Source organism: Sitophilus oryzae, unplaced genomic scaffold, assembly GCF_002938485.1.
Source record: "Sitophilus oryzae breed Bouriz unplaced genomic scaffold, Soryzae_2.0 scaffold_1420_pilon_pilon, whole genome shotgun sequence".
In the NCBI taxonomy this organism is placed as follows: Eukaryota; Metazoa; Arthropoda; class Insecta; order Coleoptera; family Curculionidae; genus Sitophilus; species Sitophilus oryzae.
In genome coordinates this window covers 86,224-103,901 of record NW_022146083.1, presented here as the reverse complement: position 1 = coordinate 103,901, position 17,678 = coordinate 86,224, and the positions used below count along the sequence as shown (strand labels likewise).

General features: G+C 30.9%; 1 protein-coding gene across 1 annotated transcript in view; it reads right to left on the bottom strand.

Annotated features, from left to right (window-relative positions):
* LOC115876212 overlaps nt 1-17,678 on the bottom strand; it is a 105,861-nt gene that overhangs the window by 71,101 nt on the left and 17,082 nt on the right. The window contains exons 3-9 of the mRNA XM_030891911.1: nt 12,627-12,757; nt 11,384-11,522; nt 9,088-9,259; nt 7,700-7,810; nt 5,522-5,600; nt 2,983-3,128; nt 940-1,064 (exon numbers count right to left, since the gene is read on the bottom strand). Coding sequence (XP_030747771.1) covers nt 940-1,064; nt 2,983-3,128; nt 5,522-5,600; nt 7,700-7,810; nt 9,088-9,259; nt 11,384-11,522; nt 12,627-12,757 — 903 coding nt within the window. The remainder of the gene's footprint in view (nt 1-939; nt 1,065-2,982; nt 3,129-5,521; nt 5,601-7,699; nt 7,811-9,087; nt 9,260-11,383; nt 11,523-12,626; nt 12,758-17,678) is intronic.

Genomic DNA, 17,678 nt, shown 5'->3' with positions numbered 1-17,678 from the left:
CGTGCGGTAGGTCTCGGCAAAAATTGAGTGAAATAATGGAACAACTTTTCGCTCTAGTAAGTAACTATATAATATACATACGTGTAGTAAACCGATCATTTATGAAATTCACTTAAATTAACTAAATTATATATTTTTCTTGCATTTTAGCTTTTATTTATTACTTGTCAAAGATTAGATGTCAAAGAATTTAGATACGTTAATTTGACTTACCTGCTTCAGTAGCGTATCGGATGTTTGTGTTAATAAATACTTATTATAACTTATCTATTTTTATTAGAATTATATATTTTATAACAATTTTAATAACTACCAACATTTATTCACAACGTAAAATAAAACAACAAATTATTGAGTCTACCCCACGTCTACCCTACATCATAGTTTTACATTTTTTAAATAAAATTAGAACGACACTGATAAACCGGAATTTAAGTCGGCCATATTTGAGGCCCATCGCGGTGTACCTAAGATTTTTGATATGCTCCTTCCTTAGTCTTCTTATTCAAAGGTTCTTATGGGCATTTCCAATCTAAACTTGTTTCTTTTATCTATGTCTAAACGTTAGGCTTTTGCCTCATTCGAACCAGTTTAATTTTTTAATTATTAGTATTATTAACAAAAATACACTTCGGGAACACTAAGCGTAGATACATGAAAACAGCACAACAAATATCATCAGGCAATGATATAAATCATAGGTAGATAAGTTAAAATATGTTGACGTTTGACTGGTTTTGAATGGTTACCTTGTTCAGTTTTAATTTAAAAATAGATACAGGTTTGTTTGACAAGGATGCACTACCCAGTATATCCAGAGAGTACAAATATAGTACAGGCAAAAAATAAAAAAAATCGTATTTTCAACTAAAACTACCCTATTAGCACTAAGTACCTTTAAAATTAAAAAGGGTCAAAATTTCTATTGTTCATACTCACTATTAATATGCACAACGATCAAATCTGGCACCGATTTGTTCCCACCAACGCACTCGATGCGTAAATCTTGCCTCGTTATTGGTACGGTTTCATTGTATTTGTGTATCACATGACCATAATTCAAACTGAAACAACAACGACACACGGATACAATAAAATAAAGGGGATTCCCCCAGCAGCGCAAAGCGACCTCTATAAAATTCAATTAGTCAAGCTTAAACGTGACCAACCGCTTAGGCATTGTAGCAATTTGTTGGCCTGTGAGCCAAAAACCAGAATTTTATCGAATAAATTATAATCTTTCTTTTGTGTGTGGATATAAAGGTAGTCACACACATACCGTTTTTTTTTCAAAGGCATAGCTGCACAGTCAAGGCTGGTGAAGTCATTATCTGACTATGAAAAAGTTTTTGAATTGAACAAAGAGAGGACAGCAAACACGTTGCCAAACGTATGAAATAAACCGAGAAACTGTGCACATCGCTAAGAGACGTGGAAGGGGATATACAGACTTGTCGCAGTTGACCGGTCGACCCAATCAATACCTCTGTCAGTACTCAAAGTTTCAGGGAAAGGTGTACGTCATGCGTTCAGCTTCACGATTTAATTAAGTCTCGTGATACTTAATTTGTTTATTTATTAACGAGCCGTTGTAATTTTCCCTATAGCTTGAATTTTTTTAAGTGCAAGCTAGAAACACTTGCATTTTTGGTAAAAATAAGTGGAATTGAGTGGGTGTTCGATAGTGGTTGCGCTATTAGAACTCTGAATTCAAAAATCGATATCTCGAAATCTATTAGAAATAATAGATTGTAGTTTTTTCAAGAACTTTGTTATCATTTCTGCTGTTTTTCAGCTGTAGGCAGTATGTGAAAATTTTTATCAATAAAAAAAATTACACGATTGCTGAAAATTGCTATGCTCTAAAAGTAAATGGATGGATTGTTTACAATTTTTGAATGGAAAAAACAACCTTATCGAATTTTTCTTATGTAAACATATATCCGATCTTGAAAATAAAAAAAGTTTCAATATCTAAAGTGGTTCTTCAGTTATGGCCTGTTATGTGTTAAAAAGTTGAGTTTTAAATTATCGCTATTAATGACGTTTTCTAGTTATAAAAAAAATTATACCCTAATCATATCCTTATAATTCCATTTCAGATGCTCAGAAACATGTCTAATAATCTTATCTAGTTATCTCTTGAAAAAAAAAAGTCTTTTACAAATAAGCGGTTTGCGATCGTGATTTTACTTTACTTGATAGGGAAAAGCGTACCGGCAACGCCGCAACAGCACACCGTTGCGTTTCTCTCACTCCGACTTAATAAGATCCCTATGCGCTTTACTTCCACACATGTAAATACCGACCCAAGAGTAACAGTTGCCAGCACGGTATAAGCACACAACTTTGCAGAAAAATGTCAAATCCAAGAATGTTAAATTTATCTCACTCTCCCAACATAAAATCCATCCCTTAGCGATATTTTTGTTCTTATTTATTTACACTCAGTATAATTTATCAATTTAATCTTGAATATTTAAAAAAATATATTAACATACAAAGTTTTTTTTTGGTAATATGAAAAACTTATTTGCATGAATATGCGAAAAGCTTTTCATGTACGTTATATTTTCCCCCAAAAGCTTCAATAATTCCTTTTTTATTGAATAACGTTTTGATACGGTTGATATTTTCTGTATGGTAAATATTTGCTGAAGTTTTACGTAAATATTATATAAAAATTGGTTTTTAATAGTTCTTTTTGACCGTAAATTACTAGAAAACATCCTGTTAAGTTTATATTATTTATTTAAATAAATTTTTAAATTGGTTTTTATACAGGGCGTCCCAGTATTACGTGGAAATAGAATAATTACATAATTTTGAAAACAAAAAAAAATTAATTAATTTAACCAAATTTACTTCCTATATAAAAACATATTTTCAGTAATAATATATTAAATATGTTTTTAACAAGATTGTTTTAAGAACCAATACATTCAAAACGCCCTGTATTTAATTAATTAATTTAATACTTACTGAGTGTCCCCATTTACATATAGTTTCAAATTTAAATTAATTAGTACACCATGACTATCCACTAAAAATATATTTACACTTCTGTTTAATAAGTATCTGTCATCTGGTCCATGATATTTTGATCTACACGTTGGAAGATGTAAAACCTAAAAAAAAACAAATATAATCCAATATGAGAAAAATAAAGTTTTGATAAAAGTTTTTGCTTTTTGTGAAATGGTTAACTCTGTTTCCATACCATTTTATAAAACTATTAAAAAATATAAAAATTTAGTTGAATTTAAAAGTTCTCAAAATAAAAAAAGTTTCTAGGGTAATATCATTTCGTTTTCGTTCTTTGATAGATTGTTATTATTAATTTTGATTAAACGTCATTTCAATGTTTTGCTGTTTTAATATGTTAAATAAGCAGAAAATTTATTTATTTCAATGCTTCGATGGAAATGGGGATTATAGATTTTGTGCATCTTTTATATCTTAAAATAGCAAAAAATACAACGTTAATCAAAATTAACAATAACAATCTATAAAAGAATCTAATAGTTATTTTTTATACAAGACTAGATATAGTGTAATAACCACAGATAAGTGTAAATAACTATATTTTGGCTTTAAAAAAAATTAAATCAGTAAATTTGAAGAGGAAGTTTTAAAAGGGCAAGAAGGGCCCTCTTAATAAAAGGGCGGACTGAATATATGGCCCATTAAAAGGGGGCCGAAATCTGTGCAAAAACGACTGAAAATTAATCCAGTAAATCATGATACGGGGTGGAACACGGAAAAATTGATAGCAGCCACATAAATTATAAATCAGAGCCGCTTTCCGTGAAATCAGAAAGTATAAATCAAGAAAAAAGTGTGACTTCTTGGTAAAGTTTTATATTTCAACCACAAAAGTTTAGATTAATTTAATATGGATTGTATTATACTATACGATCGAAATAAAACAGCGTCAAAGACGGCTGACAATCGATGACAATTTTGGCGAGGTCAAGCCAAAGTCTTTGGTGTTACTACAAAAAAAAACACTAATTCACCATAATGCTAGAAAATACTTTACTTCTGACATTGAACGCGCCCAAGTAGCATTTTCACGACTTGCGACCAAATGTTTACTAAACACAACGTTGGATTAGTTACAAAAAATAGTTAGCTCCGTACCTTGGGTATTAAAATATAAATGTAAACGTTGTTGTAACGTTGTGCCGACGTTGAACTAATACTACAACAAAGTAAAAGCTTCTGCGACGTCGAATAAACGTTGTCTTGTAACCTTTTTTGCTTAAGTGATCTTTAGGTGATTCGGACAACGTAGTTACAATGTTGGGCAATAAAGAGTTTTCCGACGTCACTTTCAGGACCTATTCCAACGTTATGCAAACGTCGTCTGTTTTACTAATTCCAGCGTTGTTTAGATTTCCTTATTCTTACGTTGGTAGGACGTCGAGCCACTACCTTTTTGCAACTGTATTGAACCATAACCTTAAATCTTAAATTTTCACTTCATTGTTCTGTTCAGTCAGACAGTTCAGTGCTGTTTTTGTTTTTATAAAAAAACTTAATTAAAATGGGACCTAAGAAAGGTACATATAAAACTAAATTTAAAGATACATCGACATATTACCGATACTTTATCCACTCCCTCGTTTATTTAGAATATAGAGGGCGGCACAAGCTAGACTCTAGGATGACTAAATTAGGCAATCTTGCGACTAGTATACTACCTGTTAAGGCTGAACTCCGACTTTATTAGTCCAGTATGCGACTACTCGAACTACTCATCTTAATCTCCAAAACAACAAAGTGAAAGCCGCCATGTTGTTGAATAAGAAAACGTTTCGTTCGTAAAATAGCAATTCCTGCTTTTTGAACATATTAACTTGACATATTTGACCCTAAACTACACGCGGAAACAATTTTTTGACTGTAAATAAATTATTCTCATTTTACAAAAAAAAATTCAAGAAATTTTTTAAAACTTCTTTAATTTTAAGGCCCATTAGTATTTTTCAAAGTAGAAACAATACATTTATCAATAAAGTTGTTTGCGTTTAACTTTTTTGCCTTGGGTAACGAGTTACAGAGTCGGTTAATGTGTTTCAATAATTATGATCTTCAAACATCCTCCATACTTAAATACTTTTGTTTTATTTTCCTTTACTACCATCTGGCATATGTCTCTAACTAAATCATAAAAATAATATTTTTACTATAATTATCCCAATTTAGGATAAAACGCGACTTAGACGCCATATTATTATAGTTTTGTATTTCTGTGAATTAGGATTTTAAACAACGTTGCAGTTTGTACTAAATTAGGCGGCTAGCCAACGTCGGTATCCAACGTCGTTTCGACCCAAAAATTATTCTCCAAACTAGTGCAGACTAGGGTTGGCACGAGGTTGTGCCGACGTTGCGCCCCGACGTTTGGTCGCGTGACACAACGTTGTCCCGACGTCCAAATGCTGCTTGGGCGCGTTTCACTAGTACGTTAACATCATTAACTGATGACTAAAACTCTTCTAAACTTATTACTTACATGATCTTCAGAAAAAGCATCTCCTTTGACAAAGCCTATAAGCGCACCGAATTGTTCATAACCTCTTGCCTGCTTTCCTCTGTAAATGAAAAATACTTTACCGAAAACAAATTATAAAAGTTACATAAAATTTATAGCATGTTCTTTATATTTTTAAAAAAACTTTCTGAATTAAGGTGTGATCACACATATCCGTTCCGTTGCCGTACTGTCTCAGTATCAATTTTTAGTCAACGTCTGTGACGGATAGTGGTATACGGGGTGTCCCAAACTGAGCATGCATTAGAAGTTACTAGAGAACTACAATATCTAGATGGGAGATTTTTTGCAAATCATTTTTCCGGAAATACCGAAAGTTGACAGCAACTTTCTTATTTTAATTGGGTACCACCATTTTTTGTTACATGGAAACCCACTTTTTTTTATTTCACTAATGAAATGGTTTTTTAATTCGCTACTTTTTGATTATACATGTTCCTATACCTAAAATAAATCTGTTTTAAGTTATTTAACATTTACTTTTAAAGCATAAATTTTTCTTGATTTTATCTAGTTTCCTTTGAAATTAAGTGTCAAACAATCAGAGAATTTGTTTCTTTCTGTCAAAAAACTAATTATTTGACAATCGTATACTATAAATACTGCTTATAAAACTTTATAAAGTGTATTTATAAAAATATATCTCGTATTTTAGTGATATCTAATTACCATAACATTATATCTATCGATCATACGTTATATTAATAAATATGATCGAAAAAAAAACGGCGCAAAGTTGCCTTGGAAATGACGATCGATGACATACTGAATTTTTAACAAAGTGTCGCAATATAACATGGCCAGATATAAATAGATAATATACAGGGTGTTTCAAAACAAATGCCAAAAACTTTAGGGGGTGATTCCTTGTTCAAAATAAAGGGTAGTTTGCTTTATAAACGTTGGGTCAAAAGTCAACCATTAGGGAGATATCGCGGTACAAAGATGGCGGAAAAATAATGTTTTTATTTTTTATCTTGAAAACGAAAAGAGATAGGCTAATGAAATTTTATGGAAGCATTACCGTTATGAAAACACACTTTCAGGCAATTTTACTTTTTAAAATGAGTGGAAGGGGTTGAAATAAACTACCCTTATCATTCTTGTTAACGAAATTTAAAGAAAAATCTTATCAAACACATGCAAATGCTTTAATTTTGATAGTTTAGTTTGTTTAGAAACTTTTTTACCTCTTGTGTTTTTTTGATAAAACTCACCGATTGGAAATTAAAAAATAAAATGTAAAGCATTACATTGTCAGGACAAAAAACATTTTTAGATTAAGAATCTGGTGATAACGATAATAATAATCATCTAGATAATAACGTATTGCAGTAGAGTAATGTCAAATAAAATAATATTAGGAACATCCTAAAAAGTAACAACGGCCGACTAGATTTTTTCCTAAAAAAGTTACAGCAGCCCACTAGATTCTTTATCAGAAAATGTTTTTTGTCCTGACATGTAATGCTTTACATTTTATTTTTTAATTTCAAATCGGTGAGTTTTATCAAAAAAATACAAGAGATAAAAAAGTTTCTAAACAAACTAAACTCCAAGTATTACATGTGTTTGACCTCGTTTCTTCGCTTCGTTAACAAATGAAGTAATTTATTCAACCCCTTTCACTCGGCTAAAAACCGAAGATGTTTCGCTAACGGCAATGCTTCCGCCAAAATTCGTGGTCTCCTTTCGTTTCAAGATAAAAATAAAACCTGTGGTGACGACAACGTTATAAACAAACCTGCTATTTGAACAATTTTAATATAATAGAATAAAGTGGTTTCAAGGCTTGAAAAAAATATTTATGATAAATTTTTAATAGCTCAATTCCATGACAGCTACGACTAAGATTCTATGACATTCAAAAAATTGAGTTTTTGAAATAGATAGCCACATGTCTTCTCTTTTTGCCGCAGTGACTGTGGTAATCATTAAATTTGACGTTTAAGCTATACAAATTTTTTTGACAGGCAGTTTTTTTCGTCCAAAAATTTTAAATATTTTTGGCCTACTGACATATCCGTTGAAATTAAATGCAGCGATATATTTTTATCGTAACTGAGACTGTTTGACGCAACGGAACTAAGACGTAACTGACATGTGTGAATTGGCCTTTAATCTGCATTTTTTACTTACAAGAAAGTCTTCCAACTGGCATCCTTCCACACACTTGTTGCTAATGCTTCCGTCAGCAAACCTGAATCATAATTGTCGGGAAAAAAGTATGGTTCTGAACAGCAGTTAAATCTATAATTGAAAAAACAATAGTTCGTTTGATATACAAGATGTCCCATATAAGATGCGCACTACAGGGATCTACCAAATTTAAAGAGATACAAAAATAATTAAGTTATTGAAAAGTTGCGCCTTGCTCAACTCTACAACGCTGTGTTTCGAAATCTAGAAAAATTCAATTTCTCGCATCCCTTTGAATAAGAAGACTAAGGAAGGAGCATATCAAAAATCTTAGGTACACCGCGATGGGCCTCAAATATGGCCGACTTAAATTCCGGTTTATCAGTGTCGTTCTAATTTTATTTAAAAAATGTACAACTATGATGTAGGGTAGACGTGGGGTAGACCCAATATTTTTTTTTGTATTTTACGTTGTGAATAAATGTTGGTAGTTATTAAAATTGTTATAAAAACATATTATTATAATAAAAATAGATAAGTTTTAATAATTATTTATTAACACAAACATCCGATACGCTACTGAAGCAGGTAAGTCAAATTGACGTATCTAAATTCTTAGACATCTAATCTTTGACAAGTAGTAAATAAAAGCAAAAATGCAAGAAAAAATATATAATTAGTTAATTTAAGGAAATTGTATAATGATCGGTTCACTACACATATGTATATTATATAGGTAGTCACTTACTAGCAAAAAGTTGTTCCTTATTTCACTCAATTTTTGCCGAGATCTACCGCACGCTACACAACCAACTATTTTAGAGTCTTTTTCGATAAATCGCGATAGTGTCACTGTTAATTTAAGTGCTGCCACAATTTTCATCTAGATTTACTACCTTTATACAACTATTAGTAGTAGAATAAATAATAAATAACATAAAATAAGCTCCATAAAGACTGACAAATCCACAAAATTTCAAATCAAATTCAAATGTGTCAAATGAATCGTCAAACAGAACTGTCAAGGATCCCCACCCTAGAGTCCTTTTTCCGCCCACCATGCATGAATACATGGATAGCATTATGCTCCTTCCTTAGTCTTCTTATTCAATCGTAATAGGGTTCCCGTTTTTACCCTTTGGGTACGGAATCCTAAAAACGAAACTTCCCGATTTAATTTTTATTTTATTCTAACTTTGAAAAGAGATGACAATTCAAATTTTACACTCTCATTGCTACGTTCCTTGCTCTACCAATTGATATGTTATTAGATTTTCAATCAAAAAGTTTCGTAAGATACCATCATCAACTTAATAATTTTTTGAAAATATGTACCAGAATTTTATATTTAATTTTTTTTCTGTTACTAAAAATAATGCGTTACTTACATCAAATTGAATTGCACATGCTCAATTTTCTCATAGCTCGTACAAGAGATGTCTTGTAGAAGTCCATTGTACACTATCCTTAGTCTGCGATATGGTTGTAGATTGTCAATGAGCAAACCATTGATTCTCCACTGATTTTCTCTGATACTTTGCACAGAGATTTTTTCTGAACCTAGAACAATGATCTCGATATATATTCGATAGAAAATGACACTCTTTACAGAATGACATATCGCATGTCAACTTTTGACATTTTCGCTTAAAAAGCGTATTTTAATTTGTATTTTATTTTTATTTTTTTTAATTTTTATTATTTTTATTTTTATTTTATTATTTTTTATTTTTTATTTTTTATTTTTTATTTTTTATTTTTTATTTTTTATTTTTTATTTTTTATTTTTTATTTTTTATTTTTTATTTTTTATTTTTTATTTTTTATTTTTTATTTTTTATTTTTTATTTTTTATTTTTTATTTTTTATTTTTTTTTTTTTATTTTTTTTTTTTATTTTTTATTTTTTATTTTGTATTTTTTATTTTGTATTTTTTATTTTTTATTTTGTATTTTTTATTTTTTATTTTTTATTTTTTATTTTTTATTTTTTATTTTTTATTTTTTATTTTTTATTTTTTATTTTTTATTTTATTTTTATTTTTTTATTTTTATTTATTCTTTGACATTGTAAATATTTATATAAATGTTTATTTTAAACAATAAGACGGACAATATTATTTGTATAATGTTTTGTATTATCTTTTGTTTGTTTGTTTGTGTACCTTGTTTGTTTACTTTATCTTTGTCTATAAATTGTAAAATTTTTTGATTAACAAAAAATAAGCACGTTGAATATAGTTATTTGACTGAAATATGTACTACATTTTTATTTTTTTAAATTAATCATATATTTCTCTGGAAAAAATAATGATTAAACAGTTTCTGTCGAACTTTTGCCGCAAAACCATTTCAAATTTATGATTTTAGTCTAATAACTATTTAGTCAACATTTTTAATTTAACTGAATGATGACGGGTATTGGAAATTTCGATTCCAAATATCTCGAGAACCATTAATGGTAGCTAAATCGGAAATACAGGGTGTCCGGAAATTAATGCAACAAAATTTGGTCATAGATTCTTGAAAAAAAAATAGGTGACCCGTATTTTTTCTTTTTGGCGAGTGGCTCCCCTTTTCGGATTTACAGCCCCCTGAATTTCGCCCCTAAATAGAGTTTTTTTTTTAATATCTCAGGGACGAAAATCACTAAATTTGGTACACGTTGTTTTACCATAAAATGACATTTTTTGATGCTAGTAACTTTATTTTTATCAGTGGCGTCCCTATGGTATTCAGTGGCGTCCCTACGGTACTAAATATTATTGAAGGAAAAATGGTACGCCACTGGTTTTTTTTAAATAAAAATTATTTTTGAAATCTACATTAAATTTGCAACAAATTTGATCTCTTGACATTTTTTGGTACGACGAACCGTTTTCACGTAAAAAAATAAAAACCATTTTCATACATGACATAAAATTTTACTGTAAATTTCAATGGCAAACTTTTTAAAACGGCAAACTTAAGTTTAAAATAATTTTTTATTTTCCAAAATCTTGTTTTTATTACCTAAGTGCGAAACAAAATGTCCAAAAACCTAAATTGCCGTTTTTTAAATTTTGGTCATGTATAAAAATGGTTTTTATTTTTTTACGCGAAAACGGTGCGTCGTACGAAGAAAAGTCGAGAGATCAAATTTGTTCAAAATTTAATGTAGATTTTAAGAATAATTTTTATTTAAAAAAAAACAGTGGCGTACCATTTTTTTCTTCAATAATATTTAGTATATAGTAAATTATTAGTATATAGTAAATACCGTAGGGACGGCACTGATGAAAATAAAAAAAAGTTAATAGCATCAAAAAATCTCATTTTATGGTAAAACAACGTGTACCAAATTTAGTGATTTTCGTCCAACAGGGCCCTAAGATATTGAAAAAAAACTCTTTTAAGGGGCGAAATTCAGGGGGCTGTAAATCTGAAAAGGGGGGCCACTGGCCAAAAATAAAAAATACGGGTCACCTAATTTTTTTTCAAGAATCTATGACCAAATTTTGTTGCATTAATTTTTGGACACCCTGTATAACTTTTAGATGTGGAGGTTCTACTTAGTATAAATAATAAAGTACGATTTTTAATGGACTAAAGTTTTTAATAGATTTAAATTATTTTTTAAATGATTTAATATCGGGATTTCGGGGATAAACATACCCCGAGATTGGGAACCCTAGTTATGACCTACCTGGTATAGTGTATATTTTCCCATTAGATAGCCGCAGTATCAGAATTAATTCGGCCACTTTGCTCGGCCGGACAGTCAGTTTTAATGTCAGTCCATTTCCCGTTTCGTCCATTGCACGGAAACTTTGGAAATACGACCACTGAAACCAGACAAACACGGACAAATTTAAAAAATGCATCAAAGGGAGCATGGATAATCTGCACAAAGTTGGAAAATTCCGGAAAATAGAGAAATCTGTCTCCTACATTCAAATTTACGCTCGAAAACAGAGCACATGGCTTTAAACTTGTTCAACTTCGTGAGCATACGCTGCATCAATATTTAATTCAAGTTTAATTATGTAGATCTATGTAAAATAAGATTTAAGCTTTCTGTAATAATCTTTTAGCTATTCGCATGCAGTTTATTTTTATAGTTATTTATGTATCATTGCTCGTGCATCTGTAGATGTTAGTAATGTATGGCAATCGCTTCTTTGATTTTAAAGGAAATAACATAAATATGTGGGTTTTATTAAAGAAGCATATACCTAAAATCTAAGGATTTTGACATAATTCACATTTTGTGAAAATGAAGAGTAAATTTTAAATTTCGATAACAGCTACCTAAATTTTAGTTGACCTTGTATAGCCTGATATTTAATTACACTAACCATTGTGTGTTAAACCAAATTGAAATTTGACCCGAAAAGTTATACAGGGTGAGACAAAATTAATATGGAACATTAGTCACTTTTAAAAGCAAGTTACTCCTTTATTTTAAATGGAACACCCAATATATTTTTCCGGGGTTCAATGGGGAATTTATATATCTTCAAAATATTGTTAAGGTTGACACCCTGTAAAACTCTTTATATTTTTAAAAAGTGGTCTTAATTAACGTAATAAGACTTTTTTGGAAAGATATAAGCCTATATTAATGCACTAAGAGATAAAATTATTTTTTTCTCAAAAAAAGGTATTAAATTTGGGGATTCATGTGCACATGTCTGATGAGTAAATTATCGATGAACCGCCACTGTTTGTACGTTATCAATACCCAAACAGGCGTTAATAAAAATTGTGTCCGCTTCACTGTCTATATATTTTTTTAGTTATTATCTTTGACCCTTCCGAATTTATTTTGACGAGGGTTTTCAACACTTTTTAGGGAATATTTCAAGCTACATTTCTTTTAGGGTCAATATTTATTGATATAAAAAAGAGAACATATAATAATAGTACTCAAAACTAATGAAAACTACCTGTTCATTGTCAAATTTCTTGAATTCCAACTCACTGCTGTATCCATATTTTTGTCTCTTTTTCTTATTTCTATCCTGAAACTGCTTGACTATTTTTCTGGATAAGTAGTATTTGACTGGATAAAATATATCTGAAATTTAAACACGATTACCTACTAATTAAAAACAGTCCGGACATCTTGGCAATTCTTAAATAAAACACTCTACAGGGTTGTTCACCACATACGACACGGAGTATTGTAGCTAAACGATGAGATTTTTACAAATTGTAAGTTTCGGGTTCGATGAAGGACTATTAGAGGTACAATTTAAAAATAATTTTACAAGATACAGAGTGTCCCAAATAAGTAAAAAATATCAAAGCTGTATTTTTTTAAATGGAACACCCTGTATATTATTACATTTTTAGTTTCTACGATTAAAATAAAGGTAAATTTGATTAAGGTTTATTATACTTAAACCTTACCGTTTTTGAAACATTTTCAATTTTGTGAAATTGCAGTAAAAATTTTAAGGCTTCATTTCTTCAAAGGTATCAAAGTTTTTAATGCTAAATAATTACTGAAGTTTATTTATTGATCAGTTATTGTGTTGCAATAATAAAAATAATACTACCTTATACAGAGTGTCTAAAAATTTATTTTAAATAATTATTAGCTTCAAATGGCAATAACTTGTTTAATTTAAATGGAACGCCCTGTATATTTTACGAGAATCAGATGCACAATTTAATTGTCTATCAAATAATATTATACCATTTTTTACCTATCTCTTTAAGTTTCCGTAGAAAATGCATTTTCTTGTAATTTAGAACTTATTTATCAATATACCCATGGACTATTGACATTTTAGATTATTTTTAAAGATGTACCAAATTTTTAAAGAGTACAGATACTAATATTGTCGATATAATTCGTTTATTTCTTTAAAAAATAAAAAAACTGTTTAAATATTTGTTAAAGAGGACCAATTAATATGATTCCAGTATTCAAACCACATTAACTGACTGTTTGCGTTGATTAATAATAATTGCTCCAAATACTAAAAAACTGAATTTTGTATGGGCATTAGACAGTGTGATAAAAACTAACACCTTAAAAGATATTTCATTTTTTAATAAATGCTTATTTATAAGAACAGAGACTTTAATTTGGTAACTTATTATTATATTGATTTCTGACTCAAATCCACATTTATTTATAATAATTTATTAACGAACACAATTAAGTATGTAATTAATTAGTATATGGGCGGAAATAATGGTGTTATATTTAATTAATGGTATACTCTTTTATAAAGATTTAAATAGTTTTCTTTTTGCATACAAATGGACTAGTAATATTATCGTTTTGCTAAAAACGATAATATTACTAGTCTGTACATTTTGTACATTTGTTGCTTTAAAAACAATCTAAAATGTCAATATTCCATGGATTCAAAAATGGATTCAAGTAGTTCGACGAGACAAGTGAGTAAACAAAGTGCACGTTACATAATCAAAAAATTAAATAGAAATATACTATGAGGGAATAAAATATAATTTGCAATATTAATGGCATACTTTTTTTAATCAACTAAAGATTAAAGATTATTATGCAAAACGCAAAGATTTTTCTAAAGGACTATAAAAAAAATTTTGATCGTGGATTGCTTCATACAAAACCAACCGGTCGCCCCAATGCTTGGCTTCTAACAATCAGATTTTCTAAATTATTTATTTAGCAATAAATATTTGGTAACGCCTATGGTTTACTTGGTATTTATGATCTCTTACTTTATACCGATTTTATACTACCAAATTGAATTCGTGTGCACTCAAGCATCTTTCGAATTACTACAAACGAGATTCTAATAGACTATAATTTGAACATCGTCACAATTAAGGAGATACTTCATACGCTTGGAATATTGGATTTTGTGGAGTCTATAAACAAGAGCTAAATTTTCTATATACCGGGTGCGTCTCGAAAGTGGCTCACCCTTATAACTTTTTTATATTTTTTTCAGATAAAAAAACCTAGATTTCGTATGTTAGTATATGACATAAATTAGGTTTGATTGATGTAGGTATTCAATTGTTTTTGGTCACTTCCTGTTTCACCCGATATGACTACAAACTTTTAATTTCTTAATGGTAGCCGCAGTATTTTTTTACGTTACTCAATAGAAAATGATTTCGAACTTTTGACATTTTCGCATATGGTTTATTTCAAATTGTAACATGCGGTTCATAACGACAATTTGACTCGAAATACCAAGTGGGTGGTACCAAATTATTCGTAAAAAATGCTTGTTTAATTAGGCAAAAATGTCAAAAATTGACATATACAGGGTGGCCCATCGAAAAACACGTCAATTGTATTTGTGAGGGGGACAACTTTTGCCCCAAAAATGATTGCAAAATCTTTAACCCTCTAAGCGGAGGTGTTAGCCCCCAATTTTTTCAAATGGAGGGGGGTCAAGTGGTACCGCAGTGAAAAGGGCTTTCTATTCTCTATACTTTCCCGTTTCGTTTTTGAAAATCGGTCGAGTCATTGAGAAAATATGAAGGATTGAAATTTGAAAAGTTTATTTAAACATTTATCAGAGTAAATGATAAAGGTGCGTATTCATTATGAACGAACGAATGTTCGCTAGTGGTATGGACGGGGACCGCACGATAGAACCGCACGAGAAGACCGCACGCATTTCTTCATTCGCGCGCCAGTTCAAATCGTCAATATATTGTTATAAACCTGTTTTTTTTTTGTTTATATACCGTCATTGAATTATCGCTAAGCAAGTTACTATGGAGCAGTGCATAGGAGTCGGGCTAGGAAGCGAGAGACCGGAGTTCGAATCTCGGCCGGAACATCACTTTTATATTTTTTTTAAATACTGTTGTATTCTATAGTTTATTTTTGTAGTATAAGAAAAAGAACTATTTATTCTGTTATTTTTAATCTCCGTTATTAATATAAATTGATTGTTAGTACAATACCTCATTTAATATAAAATAATATTCTACTTTTTGAAATGTATCGGGCCCTAATTGTACCTAAAAGTAATATATTTTTAGTGATATACCATATTGTAAACTATTTAATATTTCAGTCACTTAAAAAGTTAATTTGCATTGAATAATTGCCTACCATTAAAGGAAATTTGAGCTATATAATCCTTGATGGGCATATTCTGGGTATGCAAATACTTCCTTTAAATTTTGGGTGTCGTTCAACCGATTTATTCTCAAAACCAGAAACATCTACATATAAAAAGAAGCACAGGTCACTAATTATAATAAACTTCACCCTTGGTATTACTTCCACTAATTATAATAAACTTCACCCTTAGAATTACTTCTATCACAATTACAATACGTTCATCTGCATTGGCATTTTCTACTTTTCGATGGGAAACAATAAACTTCCCAACATTTTTTAAATGATGTAACAATTCCTCTTGTGGTTACTTTTCCATAGATATCCTCAACTCTGTCCTCATGTGAATTCAGAGGCAATGAAAATGAAAATTATTTACCATAAACATCGCAAACTAAAAACCGAATAAACAATTTTATACCGAATATAGAAATAAATTTAGTATTTTTACCTATTATCGTCCAAATCCATGTTAATATATAATTATTATTCTTAAATATATTTTTGGAACTGCTGGTTTTAGTAATTATTAAATTAAACGAACTAAAAAGTCTTAAAAATAAAAAATTCTTAACCATAACCTCAAAAATGCAGATCTCCTGTCAACTTTCTTTATTTTTTATTTATTCCTCATTTTCCTAGTGACGTCACAGGTGGTATGCGCGAACTGAACGAAATTGGAGCCGCTATCGATCATACCGTGTATTCTTTGTACCATGACGTCTAAACGCCTTTGATGTACCGACTCGAAGCGGATGGTCGAGCGCACGAACGAACGAACGGCCGCATGCGTTCGGTCCCCGTCTAAATATACCGCACTTTCATTCGTTCGTTCGTTCGGATAATGAATACGCACCTTAAATCTGAAAGCGCACGCAGGCGAACGCCTTTGATGTACCGACTCGAAGCGGATGGTCGAGCGCACGACCGAACGAACGGCCGCAGCGTTCGGTCCCCGTCTAAATATACCGCACTTTCATTCGTTCGTTCGTTCGGATAATGAATACGCACCTTAAATCTGAAAGCGCACGCAGGCGAACGCCTTTGATGTACCGACTCGAAGCGGATGGTCGAGCGCACGAACGAACGAACGGCCGCATGCGTTCGGTCCCCGTCTAAATATACCGCACTTTCATTCGTTCGTTCGTTCGGATAATGAATACGCACCTTAAATCTGAAAGCGCACGCAGGCGAACGCCTTTGATGTACCGACTCGAAGCGGATGGTCGAGCGCACGACCGAACGAACGGCCGCATGCGTTCGGTCCCCGTCTAAATATACCGCACTTTCATTCGTTCGTTCGTTCGTTCGTTCGTTCGGATAATGAATACGCACCTTAAGGATAAATTCCTTCGACCAGTTTGCTGTTTTTTCTTATTATTTCTAGATGTTTTCGCATTTTTTCACTTGCCACAAGGTTGAACGATCAGGTGCGGCAGTTGCTAGATAGCTGTTCTGTGACTTGTGCGTTGAAGTTTTTCTCAATGTCGTTAAACTTTTTAACAATTATGGTGTACTCACTTGCATAAAAAGTGGAAATAATCGAACTTTATTTTAAAAATAATGAATGTATCGGATTGCGCAGATAGTCAATGAATGCCATCCTGACAAACACCTTTATGGCAAAATTGTTCCCTAGTTAGTAGCAAAATTTCGTGAAACTGGTTCCGTTATGAATAAAAAGAGGCAGAGAGAAAATCCTGTAGTAAATGAAGCTATGGAGGTATTCGTATTGGGCCAAGTTGCCATGGATAGTACGCTGAGCTGTGGCTGAGTACAAGAAAATTTGCCAATAAGACCGGCGTGAATCGTACAAGTGTCCAAAGGATATTAAAAAACACAAGTTCCACCCGCACAAAATTTAGTTGGTACAGGAACTCAACGAAGACGATTTTGATCGTCGCTTGCAATT